The 22,107-nt window shown below is 38.9% G+C and overlaps 1 protein-coding gene across 1 annotated transcript in view; it reads left to right on the forward strand.

The window, feature by feature from the left end:
• The window catches only part of LOC134630572 (transmembrane protein 266-like), a 50,709-nt gene extending 31,396 nt beyond the window's left edge, over nucleotides 1-19,313 (forward strand). Inside the window, exons 4-11 of the mRNA XM_063477973.1 lie at nucleotides 2,980-3,134; nucleotides 4,531-4,604; nucleotides 5,747-5,803; nucleotides 8,799-8,937; nucleotides 11,983-12,098; nucleotides 12,953-13,148; nucleotides 17,527-17,589; nucleotides 17,676-19,313. Of these exons, the coding sequence (XP_063334043.1) occupies nucleotides 2,980-3,134; nucleotides 4,531-4,604; nucleotides 5,747-5,803; nucleotides 8,799-8,937; nucleotides 11,983-12,098; nucleotides 12,953-13,148; nucleotides 17,527-17,589; nucleotides 17,676-18,316 (1,441 nt within the window). The 3' untranslated portion in view covers nucleotides 18,317-19,313. The remainder of the gene's footprint in view (nucleotides 1-2,979; nucleotides 3,135-4,530; nucleotides 4,605-5,746; nucleotides 5,804-8,798; nucleotides 8,938-11,982; nucleotides 12,099-12,952; nucleotides 13,149-17,526; nucleotides 17,590-17,675) is intronic.
• Nucleotides 19,314-22,107: the final 2,794 nt, after the last annotated feature.

The raw sequence follows: 22,107 nt of genomic DNA on the forward strand, positions 1-22,107 counted from the left end.
GATGAGACCAAAGTGAAAATATTTGATATATATAAGGCACAGTGCCATGTTTGGCAAAAACCAAACACAGCATATCAGCTCATACACCTTATACTAGCTGTCAAGCACGGTGGTGGAGGAGTGGTAATGTGAAATTTGAGGCCATTTGTCCACCAGTTGAAGGTTGGCCAAAGTTAGGTCATGTAACAGGACAATAATCCCAAACACAGCAGCAAAGCTACAAGAGAATGGCTGAAAAAAAAAAGAATCAAAGTGTTGCAATGGCCCAGTCAAAATCCAGAACTCAGCATGATCGAAATGCTGTAATAGGGCCTTAAGAGAACTGTACATAAATGAATGTCCACCAGCCTCAATGAACTGAAGCAACATTGTAAAGAAGAGTGAGCAGAAATTCCTCCATAACAATGTAAGAAATGTATAAATTCATGTAGAAAATGATTGCTAAGTAACGGTGGTGCTACAGGATATTGAATAATGAAATGTACTTGGCTGTTCACATGTCTGCACAGAATTTTGTTAAAACTTTCTTTCTCATGTAACTGCATGTTTAGCCATGGTAAGTAACAAGGATCAAATCAGTTACACAGGATAAGTGAAATCAACTGTGGGTCCCTGATTGAGTTTGGTCAAGACTGCACAAAAATTTTCTTTAGATAATTTGCTCAGCGTGTCAGATTATGATGTATATTTATGCAAAATCTGCAAAAGCTTAATCAGTTTGTCAATTTCCTATTTTGTACCTACATTGTGATTTGAGCTCATATATTTGAGCTCTCTAACTCTGAGAAACTTTTATGGCCTTGAAGATGTTAACACTAACTCCAAAACAACTGAAAGCACATGTATTGAAAATATGCATCACAAATACATCAATATTTTCTTATCGCAGGATGCCCAGGTGTTCTGGCATATAGGCTGATACACATAATGGCATCATACCTGGCATCCACAGAGTCTCTGCAAGACTGGTGGTGCAGATTTTACACCATCTGGAGCTCGCACACTTGTGCCACCCCACCCAGTGCCAAGAAGATGATTGCTATCAGCATGATTATGCCTTTATTACATTAGCCGTGCATTGTTTACAGACTTGTGGCTCTACCCATGCCAGGCTGTAAGGAATACTTTTATGTGAGAAAGCAGTGGGAGGGTGGAGTGATCAGCTCGACAGCTGCTAAAAACATTTTCCTCATTGCTACGTAAACGTGCCACTGCGGGAGGAAATTATAAAGAGGGGCCCTCTGAAAATGTTTTTGTTAGTTTCCTTCTTAAGGGATATTCTTGATTCAACTGTGAATAATAATTTTGCAGGTTCTGTTTCAACACTTGCACTTGATCGGATAGCCAAAAAGACGTGTGAAGTGAATATATAGTATACACTATATACTTGCCTCAAAGATTTCTGGTAGTAGATGATAAAAATGGACTTTTATGCTTCAAGTACTCCTAGAGTTCATTAATATCATCCCTTCTAACACAACATTTAAAAGAAATAATTTCAAGGATACACAGAAATTCCTCCAACATTTTAAAACAGGGAAAGTGGAGAGTTTAGATGACTTCTGTGATGAATATAGCAAATTCATTTTGAAGCTGTGGTGAAAATGGAGCCATTTTGCCACCGTTGCAGCTCATATTAGTGGCATGCCAAGGAATGAAGACATGATCAGAGGAGGGAAATGCTCTGCCAATGTCTGTCTCTTCTATGCCAGAGCATGGGGAGAAGGGAAAGGTGGTGGGCAGAGCCAACTTTCCATACCAGCTGGAGAGCCGGTGAAAGGCATTGTTTCTCTCAGCTCCTACTGTCAGCCCTTGTAGTAGCTGATCTGTATGACCATCCCACTATTTCAAAATAGAATTAGGCTATCTCGCCAGACACACTAGTGGCCTAAATGCTGATTTCTTACAGTGAAAATAAAGCTTAGTCTGAAATGTATTGAAATGTTAATCTGTCATTTTATCTTAAACATAAACCAGTCTGTCTGATTTTAAATTATATGACTATCATTTTCTATATAGTAACATTGATGTTTTATTTAAACCTGTATGCCGTAGCCAAAGAAATAGGCCACAGACACTGGGTTATTAAAATTAATTAAATTTTTTTCCTTCATTCCACACCACATTTAACTTATGTCCCAAGCTAAACATGTGAAATCATTCCTTCTTAGCAGCATCCTCTACAGTGACTCCCTTCATTCCCATATAAAAAGGAGGCCATCAGTATTCCACTCACACTGCTGATGGTCAGAACACTAGTTCACAGAGCTTCACTGTCTTTTTCTCTGTCAATGCTCCCTCTGAGTACACTTTTCTTTGGCCATCACTACCAAACTTTGGCCAGATTTAAACAGACATCACCTTTCATAAGTGTAAACTACCACCCTCTGTTGGCCATGTCGGGGAGTTCAGCTGTTCATATTCATATATCTACTGAAATATTATTACTGGGGTCATGGAATCAGTCACAGAGAGTTCTGCAGTCAGAAATGCAATTCTAAATGATATACTTATGTTGTGAAACATGATATGTACACATATCAGTGCTTTATTTTGTGCTATTTTTTTTAACCTAAATTTTCATTTCTACCTTATACATTAAACAGTTAAAGTAGATAAAAGGATAAATCTACACAGTCAAAAAGTCAGTGGTTTTGGACGCTGGTTTAGCTCAGCGCATTGAGCGGGTGCCCATGTGCCATATGGCTGAGAGCGGCCGGCCTGGGTTTGAGACCGACCTGTGGCCCTTTGCCTCTTGTCTTCTCCCTTTTCTCTCTGAGCCCGCTTTCCTGTCGTTTCTTCACTGAACCTAACAATAAAGCTGAAAAAGGCCCAAAAAACTAAGTCAGTGGTTTTTATTAAGGGTTGGGATGTGGTTTTACAAGCTTCTGATTCTGTTTTGATATTTAAATTAAAATCGTAAATGCTGGTTGAATTTTATGTTGCGTTGAAACATCCCCCCCTTCCTTGTCCCTTTAGGTCCAACTGGCTGAAGCCGTGCTGTGGGCGTCGAGTGGCCCTGTGGCAGGTCTGTCTGCTCAGTGCTGGCTTCAATTGTATCCTGGTGGCCTGCGTTATCCTGGTGGTGCTTTTCCTGTCTTTGGAGCTGCTCATAGACACCAAACTCTTACAATGTAAACAGTGTGCTTTTATTTCTCCTGTTTTAGCCGGTACTATTATGTAAGGAAAAATCTGCTGAGCATGCATATTCTTATCCATTAATACACAGTGTGACGTTCATAAAACACTTGGGAGGCATATAGTAGCAGCTCCACTGGAGCAGTGGGGAGTTAAACAGTTTAGTGTCCTTGAGAATTAAACACTGATGCTGTGTCTGCACTGTGCCCTACCTTCTGCTAGGATCACATTAAGGAAATATAGTTTCAGAAATATATAAGGTGTGCCATTATTTTTTTTTATTATTGCTTACACTGGACTTTCTCTATACATCAACCTGGGCAGTCATCGCTGCTTTGCAGCCTGATTTTTTTTAAAGTGTACCCTGTTAAGGTCAGCAAGCAGAAGTATAAGTAATGTAAATAATGTATTTAAAGAAGCTGAAACTATCTTCACTTTACTGAGCTTCAAAAGAAAAGGGCTTCTTCCATATTACTATAAACAGCTATGATATTATAATAGGAGTTATTTTTCTACAGAATAAGTACCTGTACCAGATACTTGACATTTTTACTTATATTGAATTTTCGCTTGTTGTATCTGTACTTTTGATCAAATAAAGCATCTCAATATATCTTCCAATAATGCCATTATGAAAATACAAGCTGCTGTTTACAAAGACCTAATTTTCCATTAAAACAAATGCATATGACTTAGATTGTGTTTACAGTCATGGTCACATATTGTAGAGTTTACGGTTACACAATCGATATGTGCAACTCTGAAATCTGTCTCTTATACTATTTCACCTCAGTATGTATAGTAATTTATTTAAAAAAACAAAACAAAAACAACAAAAATAACCCCTGTAAAGATCCATTACATTTATTGTAGGTGCCATTGAAACCATTAGTAATTTTCTGTTGAACTTGTTGTGATAATGTCCATATTTAACTGTATTTTGTGTGCATTTTCACTGTTTGTGTAGTCCTACTACACAAACAGCTTGTGGAGCTGGACGATAAATGGTTATGATGGAGAGTGATGGATAGAGGTGATAATGAACCAAGATTCTTGTCAGTGGCAGCAGGCAGCCATCCTCATCGATTACTGGCCAGCGTCCAGCTCTGTTGATACTCGAGTCTCGCTGTGGGGACTGCAGGACTCTAGTCACTTTAGATCTATTGTAATCTAGTTCTCAAGTCCACTACCTGCCCCACAAGAGAAATAGCAGATGGGCAATAAGATGGGATTGGGCAAGAGAGTGCAGAAACATATTAGTAGTATAGGAAGTGGGTATGCTGGTAGCACAGTGAGTTAACGGATGGACACGATTATACCAATTAGTTTTCTTACACTGTGCACCTTAAGGACAGTGCAAATAAACATTTATTCTGTTTCCTCTCTAAATAGTTTCCAATGCGTTCCAATTTGCCAGCATTATCCACTGGATCAGCCTTATCATTCTGTCACTCTTCTTCTCAGAGGTAAGATCTGTGTATTATTCTCAATTAAGTCACATTTTGGTTCCATCATTAACATAATCTCTTTTACTTTCCAAAATCTTTGCTCTTGGGCCAATGTAATAATCACAGAACGTTTCAATTGCAAAGATTCACTAAAATCTCACTTTTCTTGTTGATTTTCAATTAAATTAAACCAGCTAAACTATGTAACACCTCCATATCTGCAAACCAGGTTCAAACCTAAGGGAACTAGAGTAGGTAGTTGCTACCATTTATATTCCAATATTGTTTAGTCTTGATTAAGCTATAGCTTAAAAATGCTACCTGGAAGCAGAATCAGAATTAAATTTAAGCCATTGTTTGATAAAGTAATGTCTTTTCATTACTTTGTGATTATGAAAATAACATAAAGAGGAGAATATGGCCTAGAGGCCTCCACTCCAGTGCAAACCAATTACCCTGACAGCCTCAGCCCCAATGCCCTAACCCAAACTTTAATTACCGGTGAGCCAGCATGAGCAATAATTAAAGCTGAGCTTACAGAGCAGTGGGGATGGGGTTACAGTGATGTGATCCATGCACACAGGGCACCCACTGGCATCACAGAAGAAGAGGTGCACCAGCCAGTCCCCCTGCACCAATCAGAAAACATAATTCTTACATGTGGGCGGAGCAGCTGCTCGTCTCACTTGATACCAGCATTATTGTCTAACATGTGCTCCAGATGATGAATTATCAGGACCACCTCTAGCTAATTAGAGTGTAAATCAATGTCCCTGCTTAACAGTGTACTGCAGCCAGCCACATTTTCCAGAGCATAAGTAGAATTTGATATGTGTGTATGTGTTTTCACAAATTTCATGCCATATTTCCATCAACAGAAATAATTATGCAATAACAGATTTACCACAGATAGAGTAATATCAGGTATCATGTAGATGTGCAGTAACTAAATACCTCCACTGAGATGTTTAATGTAGATGTAATTTATATTTTTATTTTTGGATACTTTTCTATTAAGAAGAAAATACTTTCTTTCCCATATATTAGCAAATTAGCAATTTTTGGATGTAAACATGACTTAAAGGAGTCTTTCACATGTATCAGCATGCTGCCTCAATTATTCATTTTAAAGTATCCCTTTATCTCTCTGTGTGCCTCAGACTGTCTTCAGAATTGTTGTTCTTGGGATCTGGGACTACATAGAAAACAAAGTTGAGGTTAGTACTGCTATACCGGCAAATCTTCATGTCAGATTTAGTATATTATGTTTAATTCAGTTTAATCTGAATATTTATTTTTAATTTAACCTCCTGTTCTTGCATGGTATGCCAACACTGACCTTTCCCACTTAAACACACTTATTGACTTTCTTGCTGAAGGTTGATGGAAAGATTGTATAAATAATAACATCGAGGTAAACATGACATTTCTACATGCTAAAAACTCACTAGCTGGAGGTTAACAGAAACACTGGAAACATTTGAAAATAGCTGGTTGTGCCCAAGGTAAGAAAACTATACCAGCCATACAAAAATAAATGAGATATAAAAAGGTTGTTAGTAGCCCTGACTCATGCTTATGTGACAACTTTTGAACCTTTTGAGCCACAGCCTGCTATCTGTTTTCACCAGTAGTGCTAAGCTGTGTCAGCCAGTTTCTGGTAGCCAGATGAGAAGTACGATCAGAATGTTAAATTAAATACATTAAAAAAGGAAAAAAGATAGCGGGTGGTTATTCTCTTTAATGCAATCTTCTTGTGGAGCAATGTGTCATTTGCGACAGATCAAAATATAGCACCCTTTGCTATTACTAATCTCTCACTGGATGCCCTATTCCAGTTATTTGCTGTTGTGTGTTTGCAGCTGCTGGTATTCCTGCATTAAAATCGATAACCTTTAACTCAATTTAAATTTTTGGGACAAAAAAGGAGTCACAGGGAGTTGGTTTTAGTGAATAAAGTGAGTGATATACAGGGTGGGCCATTTATATGGATACACCGTAATAACATGGGAATGGTTGGTGATATTAAAGTCCTGTTTGTGGCACATTAGTATATGTGAGGGGGCAAACTCCTCAAGATGGTTGGTGACCATGGTGGCCATTTAGAAGTCGGCCATCTTGGATACAACTTTTGTTTTTTCAATAGGAAGAGGGCCATGTGACACATCAAACTTATTGGTAATGTCACAAGAAAAACAATGGTGTGCTTGGTTTCAACATAACTTTATTCTTTCATGAGTTATTTACAAGTTTCTGACCACTCATAAAATGTGCTGCCGATTGTGTTGGATTGTTAATGCAACCCTCTTCTCCCACTCTTCACACACTGATAGCAACACCGCAGGAGAAATGCCAGCACAGACATCCAGTATCCGTAGTTTCAGGTGCTGCACATCTCGTATCTTCACACCATAGACAATTGCCTTCAGATGACCCCAAAGATAAAAGTCTAAGGGGGTCAGATAGGGAGACCTTGGGGCCCATTCAACTGGCCCACGACGACCAATCCACTTTCCAGGAAACTGTTCATCTAGGAATGCTCGGACCTGGCACCCATAATTTGGTGGTGCACCATCTTGCTGGAAAAACTCAGGGAACGTGCCAGCTTCAGTGCATAAAGAGGGAAACACATCATCATGTAGCAATTTCAAATATTCAGTGGCCTTGAGGTTTCCATTGATGAAGAATGGACCCACTATCGTTGTACCCCATATACCACACCAAACCATCACTTTTGTTGTTCCAACAGTCTTGGAGGGATCCATCCAATGTGGGTTAGTGTCAGACCAATAGCGGTGGTTTTGTTTGTTAATTTCACCATTCACATAAAAGTTTGCCTCATCACTGAACAAAATCTTCTGCGTGAACTGAGGGTCCTGTTCCAATTTTTGTTTTGCCCATTCTGCAAATTCTGTGCGCTGATCTGGGTCATCCTCATTGAGATGCTGCAGTAGCTGGAGTTTGTAAGGGTGCCATTTGTGAGTAGCTAATATCCGCCGAAGGAATGTTCGACTAATGCCACTCTCCAGTGACATGCGGCGAGTGCCACGCTGTGGGCTCTTGCTGAATGAAGCTAGGACAGCCACTAATGTTTCTTCAGTAGTGACAGTTTTCTTGCGTCCACATTTTGGCAAATCCAACACTGAACCAGTTTCACGAAACTTAGCAAGCAGTTTGCTAACTGTAGCATGGGAGATGGGTGGTCTCGTAGGGTGTCTTGCATTGAAATCTGCTGCAATGACCCGGTTACTGCGTTCACCAGATATCAACACAATTTCGATCCGCTCCTCATGTGTTAACCTCTTCGAAATGTCAATGGCTGTGAACAAAGAGAAACTTGTAAATAACTCATGAAAGAATAAAGTTATGTTGAAACCAAGCACACCATTGTTTTTCTTGTGACATTACCAATAAGTTTGATGTGTCACATGGCCCTCTTCCTATTGAAAAAACAAAGGTTGTATCTAAATGGCCACCGTGGTCACCACCCATCTTGAGGAGTTTGCCCCCTCACATATATTAATGTGCCACAAACAGGACTTTAATATCACCAACCATTCCCATGTTATTACGGTGTATCCATATAAATGGCCCACCCTGCACAATGATTGTGTTGGTGTGTCCCAAAAAATTGGGTGCCCTTTATTGCGATCTTACTGAACTTAATGTTGGCAGTAAGACACTGGAGGAGGATTTCATGGGGCACGATTCCATTAATATTGAAGAAAATGAAGTGCACATTTCTGGCTGGGCTGGGACTTTTTCATTGAAATCTGCAGCTTCCACATTACACTGAAGGTAGTTTGTTGGAACCACAGTTTCCTTTCTGTTTGTTTGTTGAGGTCCATGGTGAAAATGCAAGTGCACTGAAAGTAGTTAGAAGTGACTTACGGGGAGCGATCTAAAAGTAGCCGAGAGTCGTAAGAGGTCGCTTTAAGGCATGGTATTTTTATTTTTGTTTGTGATCGCATCTGTTCATGTTAACTAAACCTCAGCTAGAATTCAATTAGGTAAATAAAGACTTGTTAAAATATTCCACTGAAGCAAAAAACTGCATACATCCATGAATAAAATCCACATATAGGTATTATATTTGAGTCTCGCTAAATCAAGACCGTAGAACTGGGGTCAGGGGTTGAGGGTTAACGGAATGGAGTTATGGCTCGTACGCTGAACTTGTTTTAATTCTGTATTTGCTTTTGTCCCAAAAAGGTGTTTGATGGTGCAGTTATTGTGCTGTCCCTGGCCCCAATGGTGGCATCCACAGTGGCCAATGGGCCCAGCAGCCCCTGGGACGCCATCAGTCTCATCATCACACTACGCATTTGGAGGGTCAAGAGGATCATTGATGGTAAGGCAGACAAAAACTCTTTTTCCATCAAAATCCAGACTCAATTTCCAGAAATTTGAAAGTGACACATAAAATTCACACAGCATGCCAGTGGTCTTCTTCTTCTTCTTCTTTTTTTTTTTTTCAAAAGGATCACACAGATGCAGCTAAGTGACCCCATTCTTTCCATGATTATACAAATTATTTGCTATTCAGAACAAAACAGCTATTGATCATTCCTCAGAGTAAATTGCTGCCACTCTGCTACTCTAACTTGTATTGATTGCAAGCGGCTAGCTAAGTAGATTCACAGAAGCCATAATGAATATAGTGGTTGTTCTCTCCTATGCTAATATAGACTGGTTCGATATCCGCTCAGATGTCACCCTCATGACGGATCTCCGAATGCATACAGGATGAGGTGCATGCAGAGCATGTAGGAATTCAGTGTACAGTTTGTCCACGTAAAGTATTTTAATGTAAATATGTGTCTGTTGTTTTCTACAAAGCTTTAATACAGAGTTTATGGAAACACACACTCTATTTCTTTTTGTTGGTTAACATTAACGTGCAGCTGCAGACGTGATTTCTAGGGAGGGAACATGTGATTTTCCTGCCGCACCTCAAACTACTGGGTTTTGTATTTGTGAGTCATTGAGTTTTGTTGTTAAGCAAGCACTAGCAGAGGGAAAAAAGCGAACTCAAACCAAAAAATATAAAGTTAAAGGACTGGCTCAGTTATCACATGACAGTCATCAAATCTTTGGAAAAAAGAGTTTGAGATATAAAGTGGCAAAGTTTGTGCAAGAGTGAATTTCACCACAATTTGTCATGATCACCAGGTAATGTTAATCTCTCAAACTTTGAAATTAGTTGTCTAGAAACAAAACAACCAAAAAACACAAACAAATCTCTATCATTATCAGTTTGACTCACCAGCGCTTGAACACTGCTTAACAATGAACCAGGAAGGTTAAGTTGCTATTTTTTCATGCTGAAAGTAAGCTAGAGGTCGGTCCTAAATCACTGAATATGAATTATCTATACTTTATTATAAATGCCTAATAAGATGTTTTTGATTTTCTGCATTGACCTCTGATACCAAAATTTTTAGTACAGATAAACGTCTGTAAAATACAAATCCAACGAGCTATTATGCAACACCTTGAGCAAAGCATATGTATATAGTGTGTACATAATATATAATGAAATGTAATTAAAAAAAAGAAATGTAACTTTTGGGTGTAGCAGATTGGAGAGAGAGTTGATTTTATGGCTTCAATACACAAGGGATCTGTGAAACATGTGAGTGGAGAAAATGCAGCAAGGAATCTGTGAGGATTGTGGATGTTTTCACGCACTGATTGTGTTAAAATGCACTTATTGTACATCATGTAACCTAACATACAGTCTAGAAAATTCTAGAAAATGTGTTTATTTTTCATGCATTCACCAATTCCATGCAAGGCTCTGGCCTGCCTTTAGGTTCAGTGCCTGGGACACTGGGACAGAGGCCAGGGCAATCAAACCACCACCAACACTGGACTCTGAGAAGTTGTTGGATTAATTGTGGTGTGAATTACACTGTTGTGCAAGTGCTGGCAGAAACTGTCACCACAGCTGTGGCACACACATGCACGCACAGACACTATAATCACATAACCAACCCTGCTAAGCTTGTAAATGCACAGTGCCACACAAATGTATTGCATTGTGTAGCTAAATAATTGAAGCTCTGATTGAGCTTTTCATGCTGGTTTGATTTCTGACTGAACTGACCCCATCTAATGTCTTCTCCTGTTTGATGTGTGTGCGCGTGCGCAACATTACTATAAATAGATACAAGGAGCATGTGGCGATGGCTGTGTGCTTTGCTCAGCTACTCTCTGTAGCAGAAGGCCTAGTTTCATTGTCATCTCAGCATGTTCAGAAAAATCCCAGTCTTGTGACTAGGACCCGTAGAATTAATGATTATATTTGACAAGTTTATGCCACTCATTGCAGGATAGGCAGCATTAACACGTGTGATATCATGTGGCAGACTTACAAATGTGACAAAAAAAGGTGTAAAAGACTGATTGTCTTCCAACTGTGTTGACAGCAGCAGTCCACAATTATTCTCACCATTCTTTTTTTAGGTTCCTTTATGTCCTACTCCAGAAAGTGTGTCATGTATAAATAAAATAAAAATTATAGGAAGAGCTGTTACTGACTGACAGAAAAGCAAGAGTTATTAAAGGTCAAATAAAGTATTCTAGCAACACTCCAGCAATAAACTCTTATTAGATGAAGATGAAGTAGAAGATGATCGTCTGCTGGCCATGCAAAAGTAAACATTCAGAAAATTCTATCAGAAAAATACTGAAACATACCACACATGCCACAATAGCGGCATATATTTAAAGAATCTTAAAGCTTCACATTTCTGTTTTTTATCACATTAAGTGATATCAGCATGCAAACAGACTGAGTATTCATGTCTGTGACATTTTTACAATATATCTGTGCTTGATTAATTTTCTAATTACTGCTCAGTGTTCTGCTCAGGATAAGTTGGAGAAGGGTAGATTGATGCAAGACATTAACAACAAGTGTCTGAATGTCAGGTCAAAATACCTGTGTTTTTTGGTGTTCTTTGAAGACCCTCGAATCTAAAGTGGTTTCCAGGACCACAATGGAACTGTGTCTTTACTTCAAGGTGCTGTTTTTGTAAAGGTTCAGTGATATATTTGCACTAAATATGGACTGAGAGTGTACTTACACTTTGTGATTCATTAAGTCAGATCAAAATCTTTTGCATCTAGTTTCATTCTTTGGTACTGAGTATAGTGTTACTAATTGCACTAATAAAGGTTGTGTGTGTGATGACAGAGTTCTTAGGAACAAATGACACAGGGTCAACAAATACCTCTGCACTCTGACCTTGATGTGCTCGATGTAAATTGCCTTAACTATCTGAACCAGCTCTCTTACCTATGACACTTTTGTTAGTAAGTCTTAATGCCTCTTTATGCATAACAAATATTTTCAGCCCATTCTCGTTCTCACCCTTCTCTCCAATTTTAGCGTATGTGTTACAAGTCAAAGTTGAAATGGAACTGGAGATCCAGCAGTGTGAGAAGACCAAGGCTGTGAGAGAGGAGCAGCTGGAGCGTCTCACTCAGATTTGTCAGGAGCAGGCTGTGAGTACCAACACATCTGAGATTTACTTTGCATTACTTACTTTGAATTGATGTGGAAAGGTTTTCTAATGGCGACTTTACAGTACAAAACTTTGATAGTCTCATTTTCTGTAGTAGTGCCTGTGTAAAACTCGAAGTACATTAACTGACAAGAATAGAGCTTTAAAAGCACCTTGGATGCAGGCACAATAGTTTATGTTGGCTAATAGCGCATGTAGTCATACTGCATTGTATTGCAATGAAGAACATTTATTTTAACTTTAGACGCTATGGATCTAGCTGTCCTTTTTAAGCTCTTTACTGCACTAAAGGACTGATTAAGGATACACGTTGTTCTTGGTCACATAAGCGACTGTAAGTTGATCTTTTACCAGAAGAGGGCAGCAAAACATCACAAACATGTTTCCTGCTTACCTGAATCGGATCAGCGGAAGAATATGGAAACACACTCTGACACTCCCACAATTATGATAAAGACAGTTACCAAATTCCTGTTCTTAAAAAAAAAAACAGGAGACAGTATTTCACTATTTATAACCAGGTATCACAGTATCTGTATAAAAAACGTTTACTTGTTTCTACTTTTGTGTACCGAATTGAAATGTATTCCAGAAACATGCTTTCTTTTTCTGTTTTCTCCTCTTATTCCTGCACCACCTCATCCTTCCCTGTCCTCTCTCTTCCCTTTCTTCTATTTTGTTTTTGTCTTGTTTTGCTTTTCTCCAAACTTTTTATCGGTCTTCAATTTTCACGTTCCTGCACTTTCTCAAACTACTTGCTCATCCTTTTCTACAACCCACTGTGACTTTCCATATTTATTTGTTTGTGTTTTTCTCTTCATATTTATTCTTAAGTTTGAGATCAGGCAACTGAGGGCACATCTGGCCCAGCAGGACCTGGACCTTGCAGCAGAGCGTGAAGCAGCCATGCAGATCCACCATGTTTGGGACAAACAGGGCAGGAATTTTCAGGTTGTAGAAGGTTTGACTCCTGGGGAGTCTGACGATGAGGGCGGTCAGAGAAACCCCAGGGAGCCACATGTCACTTCAGGTATAGTATAGCTTTTAAAACTGAGCTTGTATCAACTGAAGGGTGCTTGAATTGGTTATAAAAGATAAATTAAAAAACTGAAAATGACTGAATCAAAGACAAAAGTCTGTAACTTAAAAAAATAGCACAGTGGTTAGCACTGGTGCTTCATAGCAAAAAGATCTGAAATCACAGGCTGGCTGGTGAATTTTTCTGTGGACCTTGTTCTCCCGTGCCACCATGGCTCTGGCTTCTTCCCACAGTCCAAAGATATATATGTTAGGATAATTGGCAATTCTAAATTGGCTTTCGGTATGAATGCTAGTGTCAATGGTTGTATCTCCATCTGCCCTGCAACAGACTGGTGAACAATCCATGCTGTGTAGTCAAATGTTTGTGCGTGCTGGAGGTATTTTCCCTCTTTGTGTTGATCAGTTTTGGGGCTCATTACTCAAAAAAAGTAAAATAAAGTAAAAAAGTTATTACGCATATTACAAAGAACACTCTTCTTAAAGTTGTGCAGTATGTTACTTAATTACACCCAAGAGAAAGACTTACGTTAACATTACTTTCATCTTATTCTGTAAAATGACCTGAAACTCATTGTCTTATAATTATCAATTAACAATATAAACCTTCAGCACTCACCAAGCTTTAAAATCACTCTGGGTTCTTGGCTAGCTTAGTGTTAGCATGCTGTGCTTGTGAAGAACTGAAGTTGTGTTAACAGTATGATGCAGTTGTTTTTGTCCTGGAGCAGTCTCCACTTTACCATCATTCTCTCATACTTTTGTGCAATAAAATTAAAAGTAATGTCCATATCCATGCTGTAGACTGCTCCAATATTTTCCATCTCCGACTACGAACTGAAACCAACTGATCGTTGCGAGAGTGCAAGAACCGATAAGTGGGATCAATAGGCAGGCAGACTAACGATTCCAAGGAATTGGACTGCTGGGAACCAGTTCTCTACAAAAACCGGTTCTTGATTCTCATCCATACTTAGACTCTGAACTGGACATGCATGGATGGATGGATTGATTGATTGGTTATATACCATACCAGGTGCAAATTTTGTTTGAGGAAACAGTGTAACAAACCAGAAGAGAGGTGCAACATAAAGTATGTACATAATTATGTGGAACAAAAAGTCTGTTACACGGTAGCATCAGGTGAACTGAATGCCAGAGCAGTGTACACTTAATCTGGAGCAGTACCCCTGGAGCATCTTTGAGGCCAAGCTCTTAGCCCTTCCATGCTCACATGCAATACCCATCTGACCGCAGGCGCTCTGGGATCAATGCGGGGGCAAAAAAGCTTTTAGCATCTGGTGAATCCTGGAGAAAACAAGTATGTTCACTGACACTACGTCAGGTTGCATGGGCTTCTGTCATGCCCCAACTATCTCTCTTACTGCCCCCCTCATGGCAAGGCCAGCGGAGCAAGCCCAAACTGACTGGGCTATTTCAGGTACAGAGTGCTCTGTGCATTGGGCCTTGTTAGTAGGGAGTCGGCTCCTGTCAACATCTGTTCCCCTTCACCTGCAAACCACAATAGGGCACCAAGAGGCTCCATGGTGGCCACAATATTACCCCGAGGGCATAGTGGGAAATCTGGCTCACAGAAACAAGTGGGGCTTTTTACAGAAACATGGTCACTGGGATGAGCACTTAGACCACAAAGCTCAAGTCAAGTCAGGTGAACTCAATTCAAGCTTATTTGTTTTACACACAATGTTTCAGCTGGCTTCTCACCCTCCTCATGGAGGGCCATTAAACCTCCAAGCGCTCATAAAAGGCAAGAATAAGCTATATATCAGGAGTGTGATTTTTTTGACACCTACATGTACTCTCAATGCTGCAATAGCACAGAAACAGTAAAACAAAAGGTGGATCAACATTCTTGATTGTAGTGAGCATTTTTAAAAAACCCTACTGTGACTATTAAAAGAAATGCTCAAGTTAGATATTACACTAAAAGAGCACAGGTCTTTCTATTTCAAACCCAATTTTGTTACCTAATCTTAACCAAACCGAGACTGAAAGACAAACATTCAAAGAATAAGTCTAATGCAGTTTCATTCACTACATGTCCTTCCTTATAAAGACTTGCCTTAATTTCAGGATGAAATGCATGAAGGCATATTTTTCCTATCACAGGATAGGTGGGCATCTTGTGGTTGAATTGAGTATTGCAAAAAAAAAAACTGAAAATGGGTGGAAATGGGAACAAAATGACACACATGCTGAAAAAACCTTTACTCAACTCTTCTTAAGTCAAGAACTTATAACATTACAATGTATCACCAATTCAGTTTTTGCCTCTCAGGGTTACCATAAGGTTACAATAAGAGGCTGGCGAGCATTACAAACAAACTGATATCAGTGATGACATTAGATAAAAACTCATGGGATCACCTAATGTACTGGTATCCATTGTATAGAGACCACTAATGTCTCTAGAGAATTTTGGGCACAAAAAATCAGATATTCTGTTGTTGAGTCCAGATGACAGACTGACACTTTTAAATTCTTCTTGTACTTCTTTCGGGTGTTCTGCTTAGGGGTCACCGGAGCAGCTCATCTGCTTCCATCTCAGTCTTTCCCTAGCATCCTCTTCTGTCACACCAACCCTCTGGATGTTCTCCATCACTGCATCCTTGAATCTTCTCAGTGGTCTTTGACTGATCTTCGCCATCCTTTGTCTGTTATATACGCTATATTTAGCCTTACCTCTCTGACTTTGTCTTTAATGCACTCAACCTAAGCTGTCCCACTAATGACACTTTTAGTGGCTAAAAGGTCTCTATAGACAGACATTAACTCTTCAGAAACATTATGTTATAAAATCAAACGTCATATGTTCCAAATCTAAAGTTATCTTTAATTTTTATATGTCACCATTAGTTTCCATAATTGTTCTGTTTCCCAGGATCTGTCCCAACTATTTCACCTGTGGTTTATTGCTTGGTGTGTTAAAATAATTCTATAGTTGTAGTTTGAACTAAAAGAACCTCGGCATGTCACCTCTCCTTTTCCACAGAGATGACGACTTGGTAACTTGACTGTCACAGAAAAAAGAGGAGAGTCTTTATGTATGCTGGACTGCCTATTCTTTTTTCTTAAGACTCATGTGTTATTAATTGTGGAGTGATTGTCTCAGCCTTGTTTTAGTGAGTGCAATGCTTCCTCTCCAGGGGTGGCTCAGGGATTAATATTTTAGACTGAAAAATAAATGAAATTACCCATCAGAGTCTGCAGCATGTCCCGCGGGACAGGGGCTAGCACTCAGGGTACTCTGGGTTCGCACTCAGCCAGCGGACAGTGAGCTTAAGACCAATCAAGCGAACAGAAGAGCACAGCAGATCACAGTTATTCACCATGCACACTGAGGCAGGCTAGACTGGAGGGCTCAGAGCCTGAACAAAGAGCTCCTAGACTCTCTCACTCTCCCCCATTTCTCTAATCCCTGAAACCAACCCCACCCTGTCTCTGTCCCAGTTTATTCCTAGTACACTAAGGTTTGGCTAATGCACAAATGTAGCAGTGCGTGATCCAGGCCACTTGTCTATAAAGCACCTGTGGCCTGGGGCAGAAGTCATCTCTGTCAATATTCTGTTGTAAACATACAAGATATTTTCCATTTGGACTAGTTTGCACTATGAACATTGACATGGACCAAGGTTTGGACAAATAGGTGTGTAATCCAAACCCAGTGACTTACACATGATTATTAGGATGTGTCTGTTAAAGTATATTTAATCCTAATCTCACACTACTGTAAGATAATTATACTTTTGATTCCATTTTATATTCATAATAGTTAAAAAGTGTTTACAGTACTGTTAGTAACAACAGTAATTAGATTTGTTTAGTTTGTTTAGTTATCATGTCAACTATAAGGAGAAGATACAAAACACTGTATGACAGGCAAGAAAAAACTGGGCCTGGCATCTTTTAGCAAATAGATTATATATACTTGCCCTAACATATACTGGATGTGTCCATGCCCCAGCATGCAATTGGTTGGTTTAGTGCTATGCAGAGGTTTGCAGACACACATGCACATGCTGTAGTTGTGATATACATTCACTGGCACTTCGTTCACCTGTTTGTGACATAGAGTTAATAAGGTGTTGGAAAGATTTCTTGGAAATGTTTGTCCATATGGATATGACAGCATCACATAGTTAACCATCCACGATGTGAATCTCCTGTTGCGCAGCAAGCCAAAGAAACAACTAAAGAGGATGGTTAAAAAGTATGGATGAGTGGAAGTAAGAACGCAACCAGAAAAATTGATTCTGAAAAAAATATTCATGCATGTTTCAGTATTTTAATTTAGAAATCAGCTGAAACAAAAATAACTGTGATTGTTTTATTCTTTATTTTTAACTCAGATCCAGTTGTACGTGATGACATGAACAACTACATCAGCCAATATTACAGTGAAGCAAGCAGCGGTAAGTGACAGTAGCAAATAAAAAAAGCCATATTTGTATGGATGTCTTTATCTGCATATACTTTTTCTAAACACGTGTCTGTCAAGATGCTGGGGCTTCTGGCTTAGGTGCGCGGGTCATCACGACAGCAGCCATTGACGTTCACCTACCCACCAGTACAAACCTCATCCAGTCAAATCCTATGCTTGCTATGGAGCGGGTGGGCAGCGCTGTAAGTGATGCCTCCACCAGCATATCACGGTCCAGTGGCAGCCTCACAGCCCGCCCCCACAGCCTGAGTAGCCATACTCCGGGTTCATCAATGACAGACTGCAGCAGCAACGCAGCTCAGGAGTTCAGTCTGAGCTACAGCTCCCATCGCTGCTGCCCCCCTTCCTTCTCAGGCCAGGACCCCTGCAAGGACCCCAGCATGGTGGTGCAGGAGCTACTCTCCTCCCTCTCTGAGGACTCCTGCCTTGCTCAAAAGGGCCTAGCAGTAGACCCTGTCAACCTCAAGCTTCCCAGTCCGACTGGCTCAGAAAATGCCAGCCCTGAACTGGACAACAGAATAAACATTTTCAATCGCAGGAACCAAGAGGAGAGACGGGGCCGGGGAAGGGGCTGTGTGCTGTTGCAGACCAAGCCACTGATCCACCTGCAGGGCAGCAGCACTGAGCCGTCACTGGAGGAGAAGTACCGGCTACTGGGACCGGCTGACTCACCTCTAGGGCATATGTCTGATACATAAGCAAGGGTTATTTACACAGGAACAGAAGCTTTTACTCTTTTTATTTTTTACTGCCATCCCATTTGGCATATATCTGAACTTTTGTGACAGATCAAACCTCATGAGAGGGACCACGCAAGATTTGAAAATTGGATTCATCTGTTACTGAGTAAATCGAGACTTAGCCAATTCAGAACAAGCTCAAGCCTTAGCTTCTAGCTAACTCCTTGAGTTGTTGTTTTCAGCTGTCATTAGTAGAAATTAAAAATGATCATTTTTAGGCCCTTTGGCATCCTGTCTAACCTCCCCTGTTTCTCCTTAATAGATTTTTGAAATCCAAAAAAGCCCAGATATAGCACAACAAAGACAATACCACCCTATCAAAGGGGCATCTAATGTGTTTTTGGACACATTCTTCATCAGGAATTCTCACTTTGAATAGGTCCTAAATGCACTGAACTTTACGTGAATTAAAACCAGCAAAGGGCCATTCAAGCCTATACTGAACAAAAACATAAATGCTGAGCAGTGTTGCCATCTTAGACACTGCTCTTGAGAATTTCAAGCAGTAAAAGGAGTGTTTTCTATTGCTTTTTGTTGTTGTTCTGTTTCTTTTCATTTTTATTTTCAAGTTTAAACATTAATTATGCTGTTCTTTGTTTAAACAGCCACAGGGTAAATACTGTAAGACTGGCTAAACTATTGAAAAGTCAATTTTCTACCTTTGCCTTTTTGTCACCTGTTTGATTTAAAGACCATGGACCATCATCAAAATTTATTAAATAGCAGTTTTGTTTTCAGAAGTTGTTAGTAGGGTATATTTGTGTGGTTGAAATGAAACGGTAACTGACTGGGCTCTTCACATGGAACTAGACTGGAGTGCTTGTAGCATGAACCTTTAAAAGAAATGTGCCATAAACGGTGAGCAAATTCTTTGCACTTTAATGTTTACAGACACTTTTGTAAACTTCATATGGAGGAAGTCATTGCCAAATGAAGGTGTTTTCAATTGAATGAAAATAGCAAAAAATAAAAGATAGTATTTCTTTAACTGCTCTTAGATCACTGACTCTTGTGAATTTATGATGTTAAATGATTTAAAGGTGTACCAAAGATACTTCACCAGGATAAAACATAATTGAACCGTGTGATTACTCTTATCAAAGATGTTCTTCTCACACCCTTCTTGCTGCACACGCCATTGTACACCGCATCGCGTTGTTTCATTAGCGTCATCTTCTTATTTGCATATGATTTTGAAAAAATCTAAATTATTTAAGGTTATTAACATTGGACCTGTCACAACAACCACTAATTGGTGAAGTCACTGTAAGTGTGTCGTGAGAGGAGACAGCCCCCCTAATTACCCTCCCGTATCATTAATTCAGAAGATAAACTGCTGTTACATTTTGTTGCTTGTCAAATGTTTACAAGTATCCAGAGAATGTTTTAATTGTTAATAACGATTATGGTTGTAGTTACGCTATCGACACAAGTTTTCAGAGTTCAGTATTTAACTTGCAAAACTGACTTTGAGGATTGGTATTACTATTCTTTTTTAATTAATTCGTAAATGAGACCGTATCTATCTGTTACACATTACAATATATTATTACAATAATAAGATAATAAGGTTAATATCCGTTTTAATTTCTAAGAAATCTCCCTCTTTCTCTCTTTTTGAAGAGCAAAGAATACACAGTAACAAACCACAGACCAGTCTTATGGACATAGATGGTAGAAAAGTGTTCATCTTAGACCAAATAAGTGTCGATGTATTGAGTAGGGCGCATTCAAAATGTGAAATTTAGAAATAAATAAAATAACTTTATTGTCTTAAAGCTTGTTTGAAAACTATATGTAGCTTTAAGTAACTATAACTGTAACTATAAGTAACAAAGAAGTTACTTTATACATTTCTTAAGTTCATATATATATATATATTTAAAAAAAAGCTATTTTGTAATAGTTGCTCCATGTAGCCTTAACCGTTTCAAGTTCTTAAATAAGACTCACACATTAAATAATCATGGATACATTGTATCTAAACAATAAACAATACAGAGCTGCACAATGCAAGCATTGTCACTTGAGAAAAAAATTGCATGAATTGCGCTTACTAAGAAAAAAATGTCTGGAAAAAAAAAGCTTCAGCAGCCAACTGTGTTTTTTTTTTTTTTTAAACAGCTGACATGTAATGTGATAACCTGAATCTGCAACTTATTAGACATTACCAGACTCATCACATCAGTCTACTTCACAAAAACAACAATGCCTATCGCATGCCATGGAACAAGTAAATAAATAATGATCCGCTTGGCTCCTGACACACACAAAGGAATCCAGTTGAATATGGGTGCCAAACCCTGGTTTGGCCTCTATCTGATACAGCTGCCTTTGTGTTAATGTCTCAAGTGGAGGTACTCTGCCTCTAACCTAAACTCCTTCCAGCTCAACCAGCCATGTAAAAGAAGCGATAACTCATATAGTTCAATTTCCAACTAAACCCTGAACAGCGCTGTCCAGTAATGAAACTAAAGTATTAGTATAGGCATCCGTGAGAAAGTACATTTACCTAGTTAACTAGATTGTCTGTAAGTGTCCCATCACATCAGTCTAGGTTAAGCGTTGAACTTTGAAAGGCAGACTTTCAGAAGACATCCTAAGAAGTAAATTGCTTTTGGGATCTCTCCAATGAAACCACTGGGTAGGTCTTGTCACACTCACAGGAGGTAAATTTACAGTGACCATTACACACTTAATAATTGAAATGTTTTAATAATGGCACAGAGGGAGTCCCTTTAGCTGCATTAACATTACATGATCATTGTTTTCATTCTCGTTAACAAAGGAAAACCAATGGATTAGATTTGCATTAACGAGCCCTTTGGTACTGTAAGACTAAGGAGCATATATGTGTGTTTCTTCTTTTCTTTAATATGCAAGTTCCTAATCTATAGTAACATTAAGGCTCCTATTACTAAAATATAAACTAAACTAATAACTAAACAAATTCTACAAATGATAGACCAAGAACTTTGAACAGTCACTGTAGATTTTCATGTGTATTAATGGAATTATCTGTGGACCCTTGAGATCAAGAGGACCCCACCCCTGAAAGTTTGAAAGTCACTGTGAAAAAGATAAGCTATTTGTTTTAGAAAATCAAAAAACAGCTTTATTACTATTTTATTAGCTAATGTATCTTTAGCTAAAAGAAAGCTGCTATACAACAAAAAAGAGCATACTTTGTAGCACAATATATCTTTTTAAATAATGTCTAACTTAAGGTGTCTTTGTTATCTTGGTTCTACCATGATCAGAGTATGAAGTGCATGATCACATCAGCCAATCACATGGGAGCAGCTCAGTTCATTTAGGCATGTATTGTAGACATTGTGAACAGCCTGCTGAACTTTTAACAGGTAAAGACCTTAAAGAGTTCCTAGAGTCTTTAGACAAAAACTGACTCTGTATTAGATATTTGCTAGGCAACACAGTTGCTTAAAGTTTTAAAGCAACTGTTAGTTATCAAGGTATTTGCATTTATTTTAAAGGTCAATAATGTCAGTGTTTATGACTTCAGAAGGACAGCGAACCAAAGTAAATCCAAAATATGACGGAAATCTTATTCTGGACTGTTGCGGATTCTTGAGGTATGTTCACTGTAAAATGTGGGTTAAAATAAATCTTTTGAGATAAATAATAATAACTAATAACTGGTAGTTCACATGAAATCTAAAATAATCTGGACTGGTTGTGTTCTTATCTATGGCTAAACTTTAGCGTACTAATGAAGTTATCATTCAAGC

Source organism: Pelmatolapia mariae, linkage group LG1 (assembly GCF_036321145.2).
Source record: "Pelmatolapia mariae isolate MD_Pm_ZW linkage group LG1, Pm_UMD_F_2, whole genome shotgun sequence".
Lineage (NCBI taxonomy): Eukaryota > Metazoa > Chordata > Actinopteri > Cichliformes > Cichlidae > Pelmatolapia > Pelmatolapia mariae.